Source organism: Macaca nemestrina, chromosome 13, assembly GCF_043159975.1.
Source record: "Macaca nemestrina isolate mMacNem1 chromosome 13, mMacNem.hap1, whole genome shotgun sequence".
NCBI classification, from domain to species: domain Eukaryota; kingdom Metazoa; phylum Chordata; class Mammalia; order Primates; family Cercopithecidae; genus Macaca; species Macaca nemestrina.
In genome coordinates, this window is record NC_092137.1 from 73,243,424 (window position 1) to 73,266,124 (window position 22,701).

Sequence of the window (22,701 nt, forward strand, 5' to 3'; positions counted from 1 at the left end):
TCCCTTGTGGCCAAACTCAACCACTTCCTGTCTGGGTTCACCTGCTCCCCGATCTGCTGGCCATGCCCTCCTGGATTCTCCCACCCTGCTCTGCCTTCATTTCGGTAGCTCTGACTCCTCCTCCAGCCTGAGCTCATTCAGTGTCATCCATGCCTTGTCACCTCTGGCCACCCCCAGGTCAGTCCTTGCTCTCCCTGCCTCCTCATTGTGCCCTCTGCCTCGGGGGCTCACATCCACTTCCAGGACTTCTCTTTGGCTCCCTGGTCTGTGTCTTTAGCTGACCTCTGCTGAGCTGCAGACCCATCAAGCCAGCTGCCTGGTCCACCCCCTGCCCCTCAGCACCTCAAAGCCAATACATCCACAGCAGGACCCACCTCCCATCTGTGCTTCTCCAGGATCACCCACCTCGGCAAAAAGCATTAGCCATGTACACAGTTTCCCAAGCTACGGGAAACCTGGGAATCTTCCTCAAGCTTCCTCTCCTCTTCCCCAGCCCCATCCATTCCCATCTAGTGGGTTGAGTCTAGACTGGCTTCCCAACCACACCTCCCTAGTGCAGCCCCCCCGCTGCCCCCCTGCCCAGCTCGTGCCACTGGCCTGGCCTGGGCCCTGCTCCTCTAGGGAGGTTTCTGTGAATGTCAAGGATGAGGCCCATTTCAAAGGAGGCCCTCCATGCTGCAGCTAGATTTCTCTTCCTTGCACCCAAACAGGGCAGAGTCACCCCCTTCTGAGCCCCTCTGCCCCATCTTCTTGCCTTGCTCCTGGTACCCTTTGCTTCAGCATCCCCATCCCTGTCCCTGAGGGAGCCACAGGTTTTCCCTGTGCTGTGCCTTCGCTCATGCTGTTCTTCCCACCTGGAATGTCGGGTGCTTGATCAATGTTGAACTCACTGGAAAGATGTCAGAGGCCCAGCCTTGCTGCCTGGGCCACATGCAGGGATCCAAGCACATAAGGTCGTTCTGCTGGGAGCACAGACCCAGATCCCACTCGCACTCTCAGTGTCTCCCCCGCCGCCTCTGCCCACCTCACTTGTGTCCAGTCAATGCTAGAAACCAAAGGGCTTTGTCCCATCCCAACACCCCTCTCCCTCCATCAGTCAGGAATGCATTCTGCGAGTCTTGAAAGTCCTAATCCAGATTAACCCACGTGGCGACCCTCACTGCCAAGCAGGTGGGATCACTTCTGGGAGCACACATGCCCAGGTGTGGAAGGAAGGTGGGAGGAAGAGTCATCCTTTTGGCCCCAGTGGGGGACAGAGACGGGGTGAGCTGTTCCTCTCAAGATCCTGCCTCACTTGGTACGGGGAGGGGGTCCAGGAAGATCACAGCAGAGCACCCCCTGTCATCCGAATAAAGGGTTGGAAGGGATCCAAGGAAACCTGCCAATCTCCCGAGGCCAGGCCTGCGGGGGGCGGGGCGGGGAGTCCCTGCCGCACTCCCATCCACCCCCCATGTTGTGCCTCTCCCTGCAGACGGTAAATATTGGTGTTGTGACTTCATTAATAAAGGCTTCTGTGAGCCTGAAAAACATGGAATCAGGATGAACTATTTTCTGAGCTGCGGGCTTGCCAGGTTTGCTAATTTGGGAGTTTTTGGGCCCTCTCCAGGGAACAAACCAAAGTCTCTCTCGAAGAGACACAGATGCAGCCGAGAAGGGAAGAAGACGAGGACTGCTGCTCCCTTCCCTCCCCCAACGGCTCCTCCCACCTGGGGAGCAGGGGCCCTGCAGAGGGTGAGGACCCACGGACAGTAGCTTGCTGGTGGCCTCCGCGTGCAGGCACTGCGTGGCCAGGCCTTCCCCGAGGGGGCCCAGGTCAGCCACTCCCCTCAGCTGGGCTGGACTCCCGGGGCCTGCAGAACTCGTGGGCTGAGGTATCATGAACACCTGTAGGAGCTCCAAATTGTGCGCGGCTGAAGTAGAGGGAGCTCAGGGGGCCTGTTCTGAACCCTGGTGGCCTCATCCACACCCTCACCTTCAGGGACTGATCTTTGCACATCCTCTTGTCCGTGGAACTTTCCAGGACTCGTCCCCACGGCCTTCGCAGCAGTACAGCTCACGCTCCTAGCATCTCTGCACTTGGTTTGCACCAACTCCTCCTCACACGTGCTGGGACGGCTTCCCGGGAGGCATCAAGGCGCCCTGGCTAAGTGAACCAGGCTCTGTCCAGAGGGAACCGGCCAGGCCCACAGGCCTCTGCTATAGCCCCGCTCCAGGGCATCCCTGCAGGCAAGGGGAGAGGAGGGGAGGGGCGGCCAGCAGGCTGAGCGGTGCAGGCCCAGCCAGCTTTCCTGTCAGACGGGCGCTGCCAAGGCGGAGCCAGACATCGGAACAGGTTTAACCAATTACCCGAGCGCCCCATCTGCTGTCTAGGGTGTGTGTGAGGGTGAGTGCATGTGAGGGTGTTTGGAGTGTCTGGGAGGGCTGTGGGCGTGCGCGTGAGTGTGACTGTGTGGGTGCCTGTGGGCGTTCGGCTGTGCATGTGTGCGGCTGTGCACGTGTGCCGTCTGTGGCTGCGTGGCCCGGTCATGCCCCCTCATGTGTTAAAAGCTGTGGCTACGGCTTACAGTCTTCCTGTCCCCCAGATCTTGGGGTCTGCATGGACAACCCACCTAGCATCCCAGCCTCTCATTCCCTCATCTCCCCCTCACCACCCTCTCTCAGGGATGATCAGAGCCCAGAATGGGGCCTTCTCTCAAATCACTCATTCGGATGTCTTCCCGTCGAACCTGAGCTCTTCCCATTCGCTGGCTCGCTCCTTTCCCTCTGCAGCAGTGTGGCACCTTGTGGGGGCCCCCAGGCCACAGCCCACTCTGGTCTCTTTCCGACACACCCATGTCCCACTGTTCCTTGGTTGCACCGTCTGGCGGAATTGAAACCCTGCTTGAACCTGCTTCTCCACCCGCCCCTGCAGTTGAGTCCATGAGGACAGCAGGCAGGTGTGCAGGATGGCGCCCCTCGATGTTTCAGGTCCCAGCCTCAGCTGAGGCCTCGCCCTGTTGAAAAGCTCCCTGCTGCCCTCCCTCCAAACCTCTCTTCCCCCTGACTCAGCAGAGGGCCTTACTCCCACCTTCAGAGACAGTCCTGGAAGGGGACACCTTTGCATCAGTCAGATGGTACCTTCAAATAGAGCACTTGGAGAGTTTACTACAGGAACAATTAAATTTTGGGGAACCCACAGGGATGTTGCAGTACCCCAGAGCTGGTAACAATGGGGAGCCCATATGGCCCTGAGGCCTGAAGAGGAAGGACCAGTGACAGCTACTGGAACCTGGAGGAGTTGGCTGGAGAGGGCCCCCAGGTAGGAGCTGTAACCTTCGGTACAGAGAGGCCCAGAGATGGCAGGAGGGACAAGGAGGGAAAAATCCCCCAGTGTCACTCCTCCAATCCCCCAGTTTCCTGCTGGGACTCCTGGTGGTGGAAGCCAGCCAGCCAGCCCTTAGCTTCCAGGGACAGAGCAGGTGGACAGACACAGAGTGGATCTGGAGGGGCGGGGGCTCCTTACCCTCAACCCCACGCTGCCTGCAGCCAGCCCATCCTCTCCACCTGCCTTCTGTCACCACCCGCCACTTTCTCTCCTTCTGGCCCAGGAGAACCCCACCCCTAACCCCCACCTCCAACCTGGGCTTCAGAGTCTCCCTGCCTGGAGCAGCTCACTGCTAGGCTGTTCTTCCTCTTTCTGTGACAGTCTCTTCTGATTCTTGCCTGAGGGTCCACCTTCTAAGCACCCCCTCAGCTCCATGTCACAATGCCCCACTTCTGCCCATCAGCTAAATTTCATGAAGGAATTAGCTATGCCGGCCATCCATGGGAGTCCTACTGATTTCTTGACCTGTGAAGATCTTTTGCCCTGACCACATCCCACTGAGGCCCTTCTCTCTGGGTCCTCCATGGGGCCCGCCTTGGTCCATGTCTCCCTTCACCTGTCGGCTTCAGTGAGGTACGTGGAAGCCCCTTCTACCTGGAGCACTCCCATCAATGTCCTCTGAATACCATGCCCTTCCTGCCTTCCTCGCCTCTTGCCTTGGTGTGCTGGGGCCCCACGACAAAGCACCTCAGACTGAGTGGCTTTGACAACCAAAATTTATTCCCTCCCAGCACCGGAGGCTGCCAGCCCGAAGTCAGGGGTTGGCAGGACGGGTTTCTTCTGAAGCCTCTCTCCTTGGCCTGTGGACGGCGCCTTCGTCTTCACAGCAGCTTCTTCCTCTAGCATGGCTGCATCCCAATCTCCTCTTCTTAAAAGGACATCAGCCATTTTGGATTCTTGTTTGGATGAGAGCCCACCTTAATAACCACATTTTAACTTAATTGCTTCTGTAAAGACCCTGTCTCCAAAGACAGTCACATTCTGAGGCACGAGGCATTGGGACTTCAACAGATGACTTCTGGAGGATGCAGTTCAGCCCTGACACATCCCTTGTGGCTGAGCTTCCTTGTCTCTGCCCAGGCCTCAGAGGTGGGGCTCCTCAGGGCTCCGTTCCAGTCCTCCTCTTCTCACCCCACCTCCTTCGCCTGGGTGGCCATCTCTGCTCCTCCAGCTCCAGATGCTCCCTAGACATGGATAACAGACACATCCACATTTCCCATCCCTACCTGTCTCCTGAGCTCCAGACCAGCAATTCCTCATCTCTTGGTGTCCACTTGGTTATCTCCCAGGAGCCTCCGATGCCTTGGAAATTGGAATGCATCCCCTTTCCTGTGGGTTTGTTCTTCCTTCTCTGTGCCTTAGCTCAGAAATGGCCCCTTCTCTGCTGCCTACGCCAGGAACCTAGGGTCATCCCTTACTTCCCTCTGCCACCCTCACGGAGAGCTGAGCAGTCCTGAATCTTCACTTCTCTCCTTCCCCATCCCCATCCCCACCCCTACCCCCACCACATGGCCCAGGCCCCATCTTCCTCACCATGACCGCCGCAGGGGCCCCCTCACCCAGTCTCCCCAACAGCCTCACTGTGTCCACTCCACCTGCCACTCTGCAGCCAGGTCACTCCACTTCTCTACTTAAAGCCTCTAGGGGCTCTCTGCTGGCTTTGGCCCGGCAGCACGTGGCCACACCGCTGCTCCTGGATCTCCTCTCTATTCTCTAATGACATTGAGCTGCTTCAGGGCCCTGCAGTACTGTCCCTCCTCTGTCATGCTAACATATGAAGAGGTGGAGAACCAGCATCCGTTGGCCTGGGATGGAGGGCTGGCCCCTTCCCTCACTTCCCCATGGGTTTACATGGGGTCTTCCAGGAGAGCGTCTGGTGGTCTGGGGCCTGTCTGTCCATTTGTCCATCTTCTCTTTTCCTTTGCTCTCTTCTCCACCCCTCCATAAGGCCCAGGGAACTGGGGTGGGCCCCAGACTCTTGCTGTGGCTGAGGAGGTGTCCTCGTGGGGAAGGGAAGGAGAGACTGGCCTTGGCCTTAGGCAAGGCTGCCAACGGCTGCCTCAGTGTGAGGGGTGGAGAGTGAACACTTTTCAGCTACCACCTGGAGAGACTCTCGGTGCTGCAGGGAAGGGTGGACATGCAGGGGTGAGGCCTTGGAGGAAGTAGCTGAGGTATTCCTGTTTTGGGAGCTAATTGGTGGCAGAGGGATGGCCAAGATGGTAGAAGCTGCAGCAGCTTTCGGGGAACTGAGGGAGCTATGAAAATGAGGCTAGGTCCCTGGGGCATCAGGAAGGGTCACTTATCGTGGCACCCATCCCCTCACATTCTGACTCTCCTAACCGTGGCCTGAGTGAGAGGAGGGAGGTCCGATGGGCCAGGCGGGGGGGATGGGGGCAGGGGTGGTCACATTCCTGGAGTGTTAATGATCTCTGGTCTGGGCAGGAGCTGAGCCCCCAAACCAGCTAAAAACAACAAACAGCTCCCAGGAGGGATTTGTGTCTGTCCTGAGAGTCCAGGATTTCCGCCTGACCGGATGGAGGCTGTGGCCTGTGGAGCTCTTAGCAAAGAAATTCCCCAGAGACCAGCATCCTCCTGGCCCAGAGGCATCACTTTGAGAACAGCCCCCTCCCCTACCCCTTCTCTCCTCCCTCTCTAGTGGGGAAGGGTCCAGCACCCAGGAGGGGAGGCAGGCTCTTCCCCACACACCTGGGAGCGGGAAGAGGAGTCTGGGTGCATTCCTCCTCCAGCTTCCATCCTTACCACAGTCCAGCGAGTGATGCTTTCTTGACATTTTATAAATAAGGACACCAAGGCTCAGTTACAGTAGATGTCAATAAACGTCTGACCAAATTGATGGGTGAATAAAGGAAGCGTCTGGCTAGAAGCTCCAGTCACGCTGGGCCGAGCTGCAGCTGGAACTGGGGTCTGTCTGAACCCAACCAGGATGGCTTTCCACCTCCCTGCCTGCTTCTCTCTGCAGGGCTGGACTTGAGAACTCTGGGGGCTGCCTGGAAGAAGAGGAACCATTGCCATCAGGAGATGCTGAAGTCCTAGCCCTAAGGGATAGTGGAGGAGTTAAGAAGGGGCAGACCTCTCAGGGCTGGTACCATACACACTGCAGCCATGAAGCACCTTTCCACTTGGCTCAAACCTTCCCTCCCTGGGAGGCCTCTCCTGGCCCCAGGTGGTCCAGGAATGACCCCCTCCGGTCTCCCAGCCTCATCGATGTAAACAGTATGGGAATCTAACCAAAAGTCTTATTTACTCACGTTCCTTGAGGGCGGGCTCCTTAGTGAGTGCTCAATAACAGCTCTGTAAGGGGATTCCTGCAGAATTTCACCCTCCTGTGCCCTCACATGGTCTCCATCCTTTCCTCTTCCCTTCCCTCTGGGCCTCCCAGCTGGCCCGATCCAGCCTGGAACCTAGGTCTGCACCTTCCCACAAAATCCTCAGGCAGTCCTTCCCTTTTCCCACGGGGTTCCATACACCACTCCCCTTCCCACCCACAATTCACAAAACCACACCCTGACGCTTGAAATCCTGTATTTATTGCCCGAAGCTCATTAGTATTACACAAATCACATAGATTGAGAAATTTTCTGAGAAGGTTAAAAAGACACTGCAAAGGCCCCTGGGAGTGGCTGAGGCTTGCGTGCGGGGGCCTCACTCTCACTAGGCCAGGCTTGAACATCACCCTGGGTCTGTCTATGGGCCTTTTTCCTTCTCTAGGCTCCTGCCCTTCTCCCAGAGGCCAGAACACGAAACAAGTTGGCTCATAACCAGGAGTGAAAGGGGTCCGTCGACCAGCTTGACTCCATGGCCAGCTTGACATCTTGGTCCCTGCACCCTCACATTGCTGTCTGGAAATGGAAGAAGGGCATCCCCAAGCCTGAGGGGATGTTTGAAGTGATCAGCGGAGGGCCAGGCAGGGACACCAGGGACGGAGAACCACTGCAGGTGTGGGCTGTGTTCCGGCACAGCTGGCCAGCCCCGCCCTGACTGTGGATCCAGGCTCAGCCTCCGCCCCAGGCATGAACCAATCTGCCCCTCAGGTCTCCCTTCCTCTGGCTTCAGCAGAGTGGGGCATGGGTGCTGGGTGAAGGTTTCCTCTCATGGGGCTTTCCAAAGCCAGACCAGGGCCTACTGGCATAGCCCACTGTCCCTCTGACACTCTCATCCTGGGCTATCTGGATCCTTTGCCACTGCACCGCCACAGGAGCAGACCCCTCGGCTCACCTGAAGCTGCATTTGGGAGCATGACGGAAATCATCCAGGAGACAAAGCAAATAAATTATGAGATGCTGAGGCCACAGGCTGGGCTAGGGCACCCACCTCTGCCAGGCCTCCGGCAGGCGCAGGGTGGGGAGGGGCGGTGGGGAGGCAGTTTTGGTCCCAAGATAAAGTGCACGAGGATAAGAGCCTATGATAGGTAGGAGCAGGGTGAGCCTGAAGTGAGCTTTTCAAAAGAGGACCCGGACATGCCAGCCCTAGTCCAGGCCTAGAGACCCGCACAGTGCAGCAGTCACTGGCATATTCACATTATGGTGTGACTGGCTCAAAAAGGCCTGGCCCTCCAACACTGTGGCACCTCCACGCCCCCGCTGTTTTGTCCTCCAGGTTTGTCCCCCTCCTCACAGGCAGCAGGTGGGCTGCTCCTCAGGAGAGTGGCAGGCCCCTCAGGGCAATGTGCTGCAGAGCCAGCTGGTGGGCACCAGGGGCTGGCAGAGAGGCAATGGCCATGCCCACAGAAGACCCGCCTCAGCACACTTCCGCTGCCCTAAGATGCCGCCCTGCACCAGCCTCTTCCTACACATGAATGTTCACCTCTGGCCTAAATCTCCCCAGAGGTGGAGTCCCCGGGGGAGGGAGGCTCAGGGCTGCAGGTGGAGGCTTGCATACTAGGTGGGGTCAGGAGGGGGCTGCACTGAGGCTGGAGCTTCCCCCTGGTTTGGGCCTTTCAGATGAGGCGTCACCCTGCTCACACCCTCCCCAGGCTCTGCTTCCCTCTGTACAGCTTGCTCTTCCTTCCTAGTCTGCAAGTGGCAGGGAGATGGGAGCCAGCAGCAAGGGGCCTCTGAGGCTGCAGAGTGACAGGTGACATGCAGGTATGGCCCCACCATCAGGCCCAGGCATCTATGTTACCTCCTCCTCCAGAACTGTAAAGTGTTTGGCAAAGGCCAACTGCTCCCGGGATATGGGGTCACATACAGAAGGCAAGGTCCAGGTTCTGAGGCCAACTGCTGGTCCAAAGGGGCCTGCGCCCTTCCCAGTCCAGAGTCCACACTGGGGACATGCCCACGATGACCAGCATCTGAGCAGGACAGGCAAAGATGAGGTCTTGCTGGAGGAGCCAGTGGGAACCCCTTGATCCAGTCTTCTGGTTTCAGACAGGGAGTGGAGGCTCAGAGAAGGGAATGAACTTGTCCAACATCTCAATGCCATTTAGTGCCAGAGCCAGGGCCCACTGCTCCTCGGTTGACGCTGCTTCGCTGATAGGTGTCTAAGGAGCTGGCCTAGGCGTTCTCAGGCATGAGACCTTCCTGCTTAGAAAGGGATGGGATGGGGCAGGCAGCCTTGGTGGCTGAAGAAGCTCCCCAGAAGGCAGCCAGTCCAGTTCCAGCCCCACTCTCAGCCCCGGTGCCCAGCATCCAGCCTGGGGCCTGGAAGGAGGATCTTGAAGAAGCCAAGCGCAGGTCCACGGTTCCTGCCAAGCACCATTCCTTCTTGGGGCTTCCTGCCTGGAGCTGGGGTTGCTTCAGGGGCCCTGAATCAGTGAGAGCTCTACAAAGGGGGACTCTAGCTCCAGGGTCACCCGGTTTCACTCAGAGGGACTGGTTCTGCAGCTCTGGAATGGATGTGGCCTGGCTACATTCAGAGCCAGCTGCCCACAGAATCTTGCAGAGGACTCCAGTGCTCCCTGATTCCCTGGGCCACTTCCTTAGGACCCTAGTCACGGCTAGTTCATCCTGTGGGGTGCAGACCACCTTCTCTCCCCTCCCCTCGCCAGCCCAGGGAGTCATCTGGGCTGGTCATTGTAATATCCTAAATTTACCAGCCTGGCCACCAAACCAACCCAACTCCAGGCCTAATCTGGCTCCCCCCACCTGTCCTCCTGCCACTTCTGGTCAGCTGAAACTAAGGCTCAGATTTGATTCTGATAAAAAATAAAAATAAAAAAGAAACCAAAGTATAAAAGGATTCTAATCCTACCCTATGGGCACTCTACGATTTTTCAGCTTCACACATAATTGTGCTGAGTGGAGTTCTGACAACCCCACATAAGGCCCAGAAATGCACTTGATTATTTTTTTGTAGGAAATGTGTTAGAACTCCTCTCCCTATGTTAAAATGTGAATGGTCAGTCTCCCTCCACTGCAGGTGAAGCACTCTCCCAGGGGGCCCAGGACTGCTGGGGTCGGCGTGCTGCTCCCTGCAGGTGCAGCCGTGAGTCTACAGCCCTGCCCCTCAGCTCCCCGGCTGCACAGTGCTCCAGCCCCAGGCCGCTGACCACACTCACAGCCCCTTGTTGTACACCACTGTCCGGCTGCTCGTGGCCTGGGCTATCTCCGGCTCTAACTGGGATGTTTCAATCTGCAGAGAGAGAATAGAGAGGAAGAGTGGGGGAGTGGGAAGGGGCAAATAGTGGGGCTGGGAGCTGCAGTGAGGACCACCCTGGGCTCCAGAGCTCTGCCTCTCTGCACCCCCATGTCCACCCCAGCCAGGGCTCACGTGCCCTACCTAGTGACACATCTTCCTTCTCCACTGCCCTCCCACCACGGGGCTCACAGCATCCCTTCCAGCCCAGACCCGGCCTCTTTCTTCTGACGGTGTGTCCACGTGGGTGGACATCCTACACATTGGCCTCTGAGTTCTGCATCTCCCTCATCTCCAAGAACCATGTCTGCTGCACTGCAGACCCCCCACAGCCCCACCCAGGGCCATCCCCTGGACCTGATCACCACCCAGGGCTGCCCCACCTCCTTCCATCCAAACGCCACCCTCCTGGGCTCCTCAGTCCCCTGTCTTTCTAGCACCCCACTCACTCCTGCTTCTCTGTTTCCAGTCCCCTAGACCTCAGCACCCACACTCCCACCACTCAGTCTTTACATCTTCCCCTGCAACCTGGACTCCGGGGGCCATCCCTTCAGCTACTCCCTAGCCCAAGGGTCCCTCCCAGGCTGCTGGCAGAAGCCCTGCTTTGGAGAACCCCGCCATGTACCCCACTCCTACTTGAACCTGACCGTGTAATGGAGACCCTCAAAATTCCCTGTCCTTGACTTTGGCTGGACCCCCAACCAGTGGACAACCACCCTGCCCCTGCCCCCATAGCCAGGTCATCTCCCTTGCCCACTCTCCAGAGGCCACTGGACACCTGCTCTGCTCTCCTCTCCTCGGCCACCCCCACCCCTGCTCCCACACATCCCGGGCAGGTGAGACTTCAGAGGAGAACCCCTCAGCTTCTCATTATCTGACACGCTGCCTCCCGTGTCCATGCACAGCTTTCCACTTGCCCTCCTCCTACCCCACAGCTGCCATCCCTCCCCTCACAGGACAGGACCCCACCTGGCTCCACCTCCCCTGCCCACTCCGGGGCCCCCTCCTGGGTCATCCTCCCTCTCTCCCACCTTTGCCCATTAGTGTTCCACACACAGGAACCTTCTCTGATGACACCTCCCCTTCATCCCGAGGCAGGCCCAGCTACTACCTGGTCTCTCTCCTCCCCAGCAGCTACGTTTCTTTAAAAAACTTAGTCTACACTGGCTGTGTCCACCTCCTTCCCTCCCACTGACTTTTCAACCCACAATAAATCTGGCTTCTGTTCTCACCACACTCCAGAAAAATCTCTCTCTCCAAGGTCACTGCCACCCCCCACTTCACGACACCCACTGCACGGTCCTTGGGGTCCTTGGGGCTGGGCCTGGCTGGACCCTCTTCTCTGCACATGCCCTGGGTTACCCCCACACCAGAGTTCTCCAGCCTTGTTTCTCTCTGGAGCCTCAGGTTCACAGCCGCCTGCCTGCCAGACTTTGCTGTGGACGTCTCACAGGCGCCTGAACTTAACCCACCTGAAATGGAACTGAACCCGCCCTCTCCCCCGGCCCCACTCAGCTCTGCCTCTCGGGAATGACGCTGCCATCCAGTGGTGCTGCTCTGCCCAAAGACTCTGGAGCCTCTTTGAGTCCTCTCCCCGTCCCTCCCCGCGAGGTCTCATCCAGCCCAGTCCGTCCCCAACCACAGCCAGTGCTGGCCTTCTAAACTGCAAGTCTTCCCATGCCTCTCTTCACTGTGAAATGGCTCCATGGCACCCCGATCCTCAGGGATCAAGTCAGACTCCTGTACCACCCTGCCCCTTGGACTGGAGACACAGAGCACACGGACTGATTTTGGTTCCTCGCACACCCTGGGCTCTGTCCCCACTCTAGTCTTTGCCTGAGTTGTCCAGAGACGCCCCGTCCTACTTCCATTCCTGCCCCCACTCTGCTCTCCCGTCTTCAGCTCATCATCTTTCGTGTCTCAGCTTTAGACACCTTCCCTCCCCCAGGCTGGGCGTGGCCACTTCTGTGGCCCCCATAGCTCCCTGAACTTCTCATATCCCCACCTCTCCACATTAGATCACAAGCTCCCTGAGGCAGCGGGCATGCAGATCTGGCTTGCCCCTGCGTCCTCAAAGCCTAGCACAATGCTGGTCCACGGTAGGTGCTCCCTCAGTGTGGAATACATGGGCAGAAAGAAAAGAGCCAGTAAGCACTGGAAGATGGGATCCCCCTGGAGATACCACATCAGCCCCGATGTCGGGCTTTATCTCCAGGGACTGAGCCCATGGGGATGCCTGAACCCCTAACTTGAGGGGGGCAGGTGAGAAAGACACTACCACAGTGAGAAGGTCCCTGCCAGACATTTGCCCTGGACAGAGTCAAGGAGGCACCAGGCCTCTTGCGACGTAGGTTGGTTGAACTTGGTTCTAGGCACCCGCCATATGTCAAGATGTGGGAACCCTGGGAAGTGGGCAGAAGGTGGTACAGGCCAGCCTGGCCTTCGGAGAGCTCTGTCACGTCCGGGCTGTGCACACTGGAGTCCACACAAGAGGGAGTGTGGTGAGGACTAGAGCTGGTGGGCACAGTGGGAGAAGAGGGGACCCTTCCTCTGTAGTCCCTGGTGCCCCATTACTCAAGTCTGGTCACCCGAGAGGGCCAAACAGAAGAGAGCTAAGCTGAGGGCCCAGGCCTCTTCCCCACCCCCTCTTCTCAAACCACCTTCTCCCACCCTACCCCTGCCACCCCCAGTCCCCTCCACCCTGCCGGCTCCCCTCGTCCCCACGCTGCCACTGACACAATGCACAGCGCCCACGCTTAAAAATCTAAATGCTTTTGAAAATGTTTAACCTAGTTAGACAAATTAGCAAAAATTTGTGCAAAACAATTTAGGTATTTAAAATATTCAATGTTTTTAAAAAACTGGAAAACTGTTCTTAGCTTTCAGCTGCAAAAACCAACAAAATATAACATCCCAGCAATCTTACCATGAGGTGTAACATAACCCTTCGGGAAAGCTGTTAAACAGCTACTGAGGCATCCTGGGAAATAGCACTTCATTTATTCAAATGCACATATGTCAGGCTTTTGCACCATATGTCATTCCAAGCTATTTACAGTAATAATTAAATCTTAATCAACGTTTAACCTCTGTAAAATGTTTGAAGAATCCTAATCACCCTTCAGACTGCACTAATGAAGGAGAAATATATAAACATAAAAGGAAAATGATGCATAGATATCACGCTGGAAAGAACAGTAATTGCAAAATTGTATTTCTTTTAAATATAATCAGTAAATGATGTAAAGTAAGCCAAGGAGTATTTTAAGTTAAGACATCTTGGATGTCAGAGGTGTGAGCAGCTAATTTTGTTCTGCTACCCATAACAGATGTAGCATATTTTATTTTAGTGCCATTATTAGCAACTTCCCATGCCGGCTTTCACTGAAGCACTGAGGCCCACATTAAAATCAGAGAGGCTGCTCAGCACCACCGTGGAGGACCATGGCCCAGGGCCACGGCCCACTGTGCCCACTCCTTAGAGCATGCTGGCCCGGGGGAGACCGAGGCCTCCTCCTCCTGGTATCCCGTCTCCCCTGGGCTCCCCACCACACACAGGGCAGCAGGTAGGAGCAGGGGGAGATGCAGCGGGTGGGAAGGCTCCTAGGGGAGGTGGCTGAGGGATCAGGAATGGGGGCCCCGGGACAGAGCTGGCATCCTAGGCTTCTTCTCTCATTTCAAGTCAATCCACCCTCATGTCAGCAGATGTTGATGGTCGCCAACTCCAGACACCCAGGCTGGGTACACAGAGCGGGGGACAAGACCAGTTCATGCCCTCGAGAAGCTTAAAGTCTAGAGAGGAGTTGGCTGGTGAAAGCAGATGGAGTCCGGAGAGACAAGCAGAGTGCCATGGCAACTGGGGAGGGGCTGGGAGTTCCAATGTATTGATGAGGCAACAAGGAAGGAAGACTTCTCAGAGGAGGTGAGCCAGGAAGAGAATGGAGAATTTTGATCAGAAAGGGCAGGCCAAGCTTGCTGGGTGAAGAAAAAAGTATTAGCTGGCTAGCACGGCCTGTGTCTGGGAGGTGAGGCAATGTTGGACATGGAAACGTGGCAGGAAATGGAGGTGCTGCTGGGACAGGCAGAATCTTGTATGCTACATGAAGGTGTCAGCATTTTATCTGAGGGCAATAGGGAGCCACAGAAGGACTTTGAGCAGGAGTGGACCATAACCCAGACTCTGTTTTTATTTATTTTTCTCTTGAGATAGGATCTTGCTCTGTCACCCAGGCTGGAGTGCAGTAGTGTGATTGCAGCTCACTGCAGCCTCGAACTCCTGGGCTCAAGCCATCCTCTTGCCTCAGCCTCCTGAGTAGCTAGGACTACAGGCCTGTGCCACCATGCCTGGCTAAGTTTTAAATTGTTTTAAAAATTTTTATAGAGACAGGGTCTTGCTATGTTGCCCAGGCTGATCTTGAACTCTCGGCCTCAAGTGATCTTCCACCTTAGCCTTTCAAAATGTTGGGATTACAGGCGTGAGCCACTGTGCCTGGCCTTAGACTGTCTTAGAAAGGTCTCTCTTGGGATGGTGGGTGTGGAGGATGGACTGGAGGGGTAAGGAGGGGGTGGGGAGGCCTCCTGGGGAGCATCTGTGGGAATCAGAGAAGTGCCAGGTCCTGCCCTATGATGCTGCCAGTGGGGGCAGACAGGAGGAGCCTTTCTGAAGATGAAATCCACAGGAGTTGATGACCAATTCCACGTGGGGGTGAGAGGGAGGTGTTGAGGATGACTGTGCGTTGGATGACTCCTAATTCTAGCTCAGGAGCTGGGGTGGCTGGTGACGCCATTCTCAGAGGGAGGGAATATGGGAGGGGATGGGCCAGGGTTGGGGGTGGTAGGCTCAGGGTGGCCACATTGAGTCTGGGGTGCCAGTGTGCTCCCCAGGTGGAGAGGCCTAGAGGCAGATGGGTCCAGGGCTCTGGAGCTCTGGGCAGGAGAAAGCGCCCGGGATCTGTGAGCATAGCCAGAGCCTTCAGAGTGGAGGAGCTCGCCCAGGGAAGCAGATGGAGGGGTGGGTGCCAAGGCCTGGGGAACAGACACATTTGAAGGGCAAGTGAAGGGAACAAGCCCATGATGGTGGCCTTGGGGGACCAGCCCGAGGAGCGGACGCAATGACAGAGGGGGCCGCAAACACTGAGCAGCCGTGAGCGTCAGACAGTTTTCTGAGACTTGTCCCAGTGAGGGCTGAGAAGCTTTGGTCTTGGCAACTGGATTTCAGTGACTCCCTGGGGTCCACATTGCCCGACCCCCACCTCGTGCTGATCCTAGTTCACAGCCTCTCACTCTATCCCAGGCCAACTCAACTGGTCATTTGTTAGGACCCCTCCAGCCCTCTAGTCATGGCCAGGTGTTGGGCCAATGGCTACCATTGAGTTGCCTGCTCACCTATACGTGATGTTTCCTCCCCGTCCACCAAAAGCTAAGCATCTCCCTTGAAGACCACCTCTCTGAGGTAAGTGTAGGGCCAAGTTTTCTCCAAGGGCACCACATCCAGGGTCTTGCCTGGCAGTGGCCTCTGGACCCATGGGTAAGTGAAAGTGACTCAGGTCTGAGCAAGGGCAATAGAGTATCCCCTCCTGCTACCCGGCCAGCTCCACCCCGAAGAAGGCCACAGCCCCAGGGTAGTGGGTTGAGGGGCAGGGACTGGCTATGGCCACAAACTGGCTCTGAGGGGCCTTCTCTGGGGATAAGGTGATGAGGAGAGAGGACAAGGAGTGGCCACAGGGAGAAAGGGTGGCCCAGCCCCAGGCAGCCAGCTCAGGGCAGGCTGGAATCCGTGGCCCATCTCTTCTATCTGGTAGGCTCCTCCCCGGGCACCTGAGAGCCAGTCAGCAGGGGTTCCCGAGGGAGGGGGTGCCTGGGATGAAAAACCAAAGCCCTGAAGGGCAGGGGCTGCAGGGACCATAGAGCACTGGCTGACGGTTGCCCCTGCCACAGAAGTGGGCTGCCAGGATCACCCTGCCCTGCCATGAAGGAAGCAGTGCCACCTTGCTCCCTGACTCCCAGGCAGAACCTGCACACCAGCTCCCAGCCAGCCTCCTCAGGATGTGCCCCTCTCCATATCAGAGTGCCACCCCATCCTCCCCACCCCACTCAGACCTTGCTGACCCTCCAGGAGAGATTCCCAGACATGGTGCATCCTATTCAGCATCTCCCCAGCCTCCCGGGCACCCTAAGGCCCAGCTAGAACAGCCAAGCACCTTCCCTTGTGGCGTGGGAAGGGTTAACCTTGAGCTATTTGTCTGTCTCTTGGCTCACTGTGGGTGGGGGGCTAGAGTCAGGAATGCATCTGGGGCCACCTCTGCCTCTACAGCCTGGGAGCACACACACACCTGCAGCCAGGCCAGCGGATAGTTTACATATTTGAACCTGGAGCTAAGGTGCAGAGACATAAACAGGAAACTGGATCCCCCGCCTGTGCCCCATTCTCCGGGGCTTTTACCTACTACAAAGAACTTCCTCCTCCTGGCCTTTCTTCTGATGGCTTTTCTGCCTCCTTTTCAAAGGCACGGGGCTAGTGGGGGTGGGGTGTTCCGCGTGACCCTGTGACATAGCTCAAAGCCACCACCTGCTCCTGGCCACAGGTCTGGGCTTCTGAGGGTCTGCAGAAGGTGGCGACATTGACACAGGGCCCAAAGCCCATGCAGGCACCTGGCTGACCCTTTGTGCCTGAGGCCTCTGCCAGGCCTGGGACCGCTTTGTCCACTGGGAACAACATCCCATCTTACCAGGGCTGGGCAGGCCTCACGTCCTGCTCCGACACACACACATCCAGGCCCCACCTTTGGGAGAGCTATCTTGAGTGTCCTTGGAGGGCAGACGAATTAGGCTGGGGCTGGGGAGCAGCTGAGGCCTAAGTCTAGACCCCTGGACCCCTGAGTTAGGCCTCTGGTGCCGGCTCTGGGCTCCCACTATCTTCTCAGTGAAAGAACCCTCTGCTGGACACTCCAGGCCTTCTGGGACTTTCTCCAGCTTCTTCACCCCTCAACTGCTGTCCATTTTCTTTACATTCTAAGTATACACTTTGAGCCTTGAGTCCAGGCTATATTCTGACCCTCTAAGGCTGCCTCCTCCAGGAAGCCTCCCTTGATCTTCTTAGACCAAATCCATTGCTGCTGCCTCTGGTGTCCCCAGCACATGCTTTGATCTCCATCCCATCCCCAGGCACAGGCTCATTTGCACTCTAAACAGGGGTGACTACAGTAGTCCCCCACCCCACCCCACGGTGAGCTGCTCCAGGCAGCTCGGTATCCTTGTGCACTGTGCACCGTAGGTCCTCGGTAACAGCTGAGTTAAATGACACTGAAGTGCCTCTTGGGCAAGAATCCTGTCTTACACTTTTCTGGCTCCCCTGTGCTATGTGTACCCAGCAAGTGCTCAGACCACATCGTGCCCCCTACCATTTTGGAGCTTTGCACCATTCCTGGGTGCCCTCTGGTGGACCAATCTCAGAATCATTCTCTGTCCTCTATCATCTCAGCTTTGAGGCCTCAGTTTCCCCATATGTATGCTAGGAAGATTTTCTAAGATCTCCTGGTGCCAGGATGAGGATTATATCACAAAATGGATAGGATGGCCCTTTGGAGGCTTAGAAAACCTGTGTGATGCTGTGTAAAGAGGACAGGACCCAGGGTCCCCACACTCAGCCCCAGCCCTGCTCACTCAGCCCACAGGGCTGAGCCTTGCTGCAGGCCAGGCATGCTCCACTTTGCACGTATTAATGCCTTTAATGGAAGCTCTGCACAACCAAGCCTTCTCCCTCCCTGTCCTGGATTCAGCGAGGTGTCATGAAACATCCTGGAAAGGAGACCTGTGGGGGAAAGGCTGTCAGGCAGCCCCGCCAAGGTCCGCCATCCGGGCATGTGTGCATGTTCTTGCGTGCACGTGTATGTGTGCGAGCCTGTGTGCATGCGCAGGTTTGGGGTGGGGGTGTGGGGAACAGGCAACATGACAGGTGGCGTTGGCGTTCCTGGGCTCTGAGCGGCTTTGCCATTCCCATCCATCCCTCCTGGGGGGTCCTGTGGGCAAACTCCAAGAAAGCAGCGGGCGGGGAGGCAGCAGATTTCTGACGGCAAAAATAGCCCACTTTAGAGTTCAGTAGGGACTGATTAAACCAGTAAACGAGAAAAACCCCAAACAAACATCTCCAAGCAAAGTAGGAGATGGATTGGAGACTGGAGGGGAGGAGGCTCCTGCTCTGGGAGACACTGAATACTGCTGTAGACTCAGGAGGGAGTCAATGGACCCTAGACATTGTCTCTGGCCTCACATCAACCCTGGAAGAGTGGGAGAAGCAGGGACCAACAAAGTCAAGGTGAACCCAGATGAGCCACGCTCTGTACTAGGTGTTGATACAGAGCACCAGTTCTCAGCCACAGGGACACCTCATGTCAGGGAAGGGAGAAAGGTCTATTGTCCCAAGGGGGAAGATGGAACACAGAAAACACACCACCAGAGCCTATACAGGAGAGGTAAGACAGATCCTGGTGGGGGAGATCAGCGAGGACTTCCTGGAGGAGGAGCCATTTCTAGAACAGCTTGAATGTGGACTCACATTCCAGCTTATTCCCAACTCTTCTCCATTCTTGGTTGGGGGTCCAAATACTTTCTCAAAGAAAGGGAGATAAGCTGGGGGGACCTTTGCTTCTGGTGGCTTACAGCTGTCTAGCCAGGCTGGTTCATCAAAACCACCATTTTCATCAGGGCTGGTAAGAGGGTGGAGATAGTGGAGGTTCTGGTACCCACTGAGGGTACCCACATTTTCGCCCATACAGGGAGGTATGCCTCTCTGTTTCTTAACCCTGAAAGCTGTAAGTGGGGAGGCAGGAAGGAGTATGGAGTGGTTGAGGTTGGCCCTCCTGCCTCATCTACCACATGGGTGTGGCCTCTAAGAGCCACCCTCTGGGGCCAGGACGAGACATGGCTCATAAATCGTGCTGAGGAATGATGGGAAGGCTTTAGCCTTCCTCAGAACATGGCTTCTAATCCCCAGAACCCTCTACAGCTGAGGTGAGTAGGGGCTCAGCTGAGAGGGAGGGACCTGGGGAGTTCCCAGGGCTGACATGGGAGGCTCAGAGCAGGAAGCCCTGGCCCCAGGGGACTCTTAGGCTGTCTTTTCTTCTAGTCAAGGTGCTTGGCAAAAGCTAGAAGGGGGAGGAACAGGTGGTGAGGGTACAGGGGGAGGCCGGTTCTCCGCTGAGGCCTCAGGGAAGGCAGAGGGCAGAGGCCAACAAACCAACAAGACAGCCAGCAGGGAACAGGCCCACAGGAAATAAGCCTCCTGGCCAGTGAGCCTCACTCCCGCCCCCAGGGGCCCGTGCAACAGCTGAGGCAGGAAGAGACACATGCTCATAGCCTCCAGCCCCTACAAGGGTGGCCCAGGGCCCTCTCCCCTGCCCGCAGCCCCAGCCAGGAGGCACACTGCCCAGTCTCTCATCCCTACCCCAGACCCACAGCTGCAGGGAGGACAAAGGAGCCAGTGAGGGTCTAGGGGCCACAAGACACATTCCCAGGAAGGCCAAGGCCCTGCCCACTCGCCATGCCCAGACCCAGAGGGTGGCTCCCAGAGGGCACACCCTTGCTGCAGGCTGGGCACCTGAGGGGCAGCGTGTAACTCAAGGGGACTCACTCAGCCCACTGTCTAGCACCAGGGCCCTGTCTTGAGTTTTCACTTTCCTAATCTTACTGGGAGAGACTTAGTTCTTACAGGAAGAAACTTAGTTCCAACACCTCATCTTCCAGCTGGGGAAACTGAGGTCTTTGAGGTTAAGACCCAAGGTCATATGGAGAGTTGAGGCAGAGGGATGCCAGCCAGAGGGGCAGAGGGCAGGCCTTGGGGCCACGGGACGGCCCCTCCACCCCAACATCACCTAGGGACGGGGTCGAGCTCCCCGCTGCCCCCCACTCCCCACACCTCACTCATCCGCAGACAAGCCCCACCTTCTGTGGACACATTTCAACCTCACCAAATCAGCTAATTATTGACAGTTGGTGAAGAGGAGATTTCACTTTTTCCTCCTGTTAAACTGCTCCTAATTAGTTCCCTGTCACCACGGCTGGCTCGCCCGCCCGCCGCCCGCCCGTTCACGCAGTAATCCCGCTGCACAGTGCCTCATTAACCTTTTGCTCCTCTCCTGCCGCCTGCCAACAAGATGAAGACAAAAACAGATTGTTGAACAATGGCTCCGGCTTGTACGCGCAGCCCCGTTCCCCAGCCCCCGAGCTCCCAGGGGAAGAGTGGGGAAAAGAGAGGGGACTGGGGTGGGGGAGAGCCCCAGAGGAATCAAGGAAGGGAGAAAGAGGCACAAAGAAAGATTGAAGCAGAAACAGAGGCAGGGACGTGGGGAGGGGCCTTGGCCAAGGTAGTGCTTCTTGCTCCAGAGAGACATGAGGTTCATTAAACAGGATTGGAAGTGCTCCCAGGTAGGGAACACCGGCTGTCAGAGTTAGAGGGACATTTGCCACCACCCGCTCCAGCCTCTTGTGGTAGCCAAGCCCATGTTTCCAGACACTGGACCCTGCATATCTCCCTCAAGGGACCTGCGGCCCCAGTGTATGTCTGTGTTGCGGTGGGGAGGACAGAGAGAACCCCATGTGCTTGGAATCCAGAACCCCAATCACCAAGCGGGTAAGGCCAGAAAGGCCACCACAGTCTGGCCCTACCACAAGGGAGGCCAGCACCAGCCCCACCTACAGCGGCCCCGGCAAGCTGCAGCGCAGCCTCTGCTTTAGTTCCACCATGACCTGTGCTGTCACCTGACAGTTCTTGTTTATTGAGTTTTGTCTCCACCACCAGGAGGGAGGTTCGCTGAGACCACAGGGCTCCTACGGGGCCATCCTGGTAACAAGAAAAAGGGGAAAGTGCCCAGGCTTCATGGGGTAGGGAGCAGATTCTGGGTGTGATGGGCCCGTCCATGTTTGGGGACAGGCTGGTAACCTCCAGATCCACTAGATCCGCCAGGGCAGACCCTGTACTCCCTGCATGGGCAAGAGGACTGGGGTCCAGAAGGGAGCCCAAGCCCTGTTCCCCAGTTCTCACAACAACAGGAGGTTCCCTGCCCTACCTGTTGGCCCTTTAGCCTCCCTCCAGCCCCTCTACTGCCCAGCCCCTTCCTCGGCTCTGGGTTGGAAAAGACAAACACTTACTCCAAAAGGTCTCTGTGAAAATGCACAGATTTCCTGTGGAGGGGAGGAGGGCTGGGTGAGGGCACTGGGATGTTCCTGCTGATGAATTAGCAGCAAGCAGTCTGCAGCCCAGAAGTGGGCCTCGTCTTTCTATAGTGAGGTGTGGGTGGGCTGGGGAGGATCACAGAATCCTTCTGCCTGGGTACAAAGCCTGCTCCATCGTCACCAACTTTGGATCTTGGACAAGGTACTTAAACTCAATGTGCCTCAGTTTCCTCATTGGTAAACAAGAAATATTGGTACCTACCTTGGAGAATTCTCAGGATCTAGGCCCCCATTTCTCCACCACAGCCAGGTAGCCCCCTCTACTCACTGGACCCAGGGACTCCACGGAGGCCATGCCTTCCCGCCTTGGGCTCTGGGCATTCCTTCCCCATCGCTGCCCTCTCTCCAAGCCCCCCAACCTCTATCTCACAATTTCTTTGCTGTTCTCCCACCTTCCCCATCCCTGAGCTCAATTCTTTGAACAAAGAAAAAACTGACTACCATGTTGCCTCCTAGACTGCCATGTCTAGCTATGCCACCTAAGTCTCCTCCACTCCTAGTCCTCTCTGCACTCACCCACTCTGCAGAGAGCCCCTCCTCTTTGAATCGCCCGAGTCCTCAGCTTCCATGAAGCTACTCCATCCGGGTTCTCCCTGTGCCCTTGGCTGCTTCTTCCCCTTCTTGATGGTTTTTATTTCCTCCTATAGTTGACTGCATCCCCTTTCTCAACTTCAACTCCCCCCATGCACTGAATTCCGTATCTCCGGCCAAACTCTCTCCCCAGAACCATCTGACTGTCTAGGAATCATCTTTTGATGTTCAATGATTTAGACTTAAATGGCATTAGGAAGACTTAATACAGTAAGGCACGCCGAGCTCCCAGCATGCTGCCTGGTCCAATAGATATCTGGCAAATGGTAGCCATTATTATTTGCAATTTGACCCTCAGTACCATTTTAATAGGCAGAAATTAGCAGACAAAACTCTCCCCCAGGAACTGAAGGAAGGATTGAAGTCCTTGCCTTAATCTCTGGGGTTAGTGAGTTGGAAACTCCACACCAATCACTGCAGGTCAGCCATTCTAGGAACTAGTTCCTAAATTCTATCTCCGAGTCCCCTGATTAATTAATTGGTGTTCCAGTGATTACTTCTGTTGACAACCTTGGTGGCTTTTGGCAAGGTTGGGTCAGCCCAAGCAAGTCCAGACTTATTGTGGCAAATTCCACTGGCTTCTGGGACTTGAGACATGATCGTTGTATGGCAGAAGAAGCAACTTGTTAGGGAGAATTGGGAGAGTGAATGGGGAAACAAGGCCCTCTCAGCAAGTTGGCTGAAGGCTTTGGTGCCATGGGTCCCAAACAGGGCTCCAAACACCCCATAATGCCCAGGCTACTCTGCATCTTGTTGGGATCCACGTAGTCGAGGAGAGAGCTCTGAAAATCCTGCCTCTACCCTCCCTTCCCAGAGGACAAAGACTTAACATGCAATGACTATCCTCTTCCCAATCTAGAGAAAGAGACTCGGATTGCAATAAGAGGGACTCTGGTTAAATATTCAGAAGAACTAACTCCCAT

General features: G+C 56.4%; 1 protein-coding gene across 9 annotated transcripts in view; it reads right to left on the reverse strand.

Annotated features, from left to right (window-relative positions):
- Positions 1 to 6,890: 6,890 nt before the first annotated feature.
- LOC105465258 (sideroflexin 5) overlaps positions 6,891 to 22,701 on the reverse strand; it is a 130,872-nt gene continuing 115,061 nt past the window's right edge. For 6 of the 9 annotated variants that reach the window (XR_011611900.1, XM_024787817.2, XM_071076909.1 and 3 more), the window contains one exon: positions 6,891 to 9,955. Coding sequence is in view for 8 of the 9 variants with exons in the window: in XM_011713582.3 (XP_011711884.2) it covers positions 9,878 to 9,955 (78 nt within the window). In the remaining variant the exon portion in view is untranslated. The remainder of the gene's footprint in view (positions 9,956 to 22,701) is intronic. The other 3 variants (XM_011713586.3, XM_071076911.1, XM_071076910.1) reach the window with 1 other exon arrangement.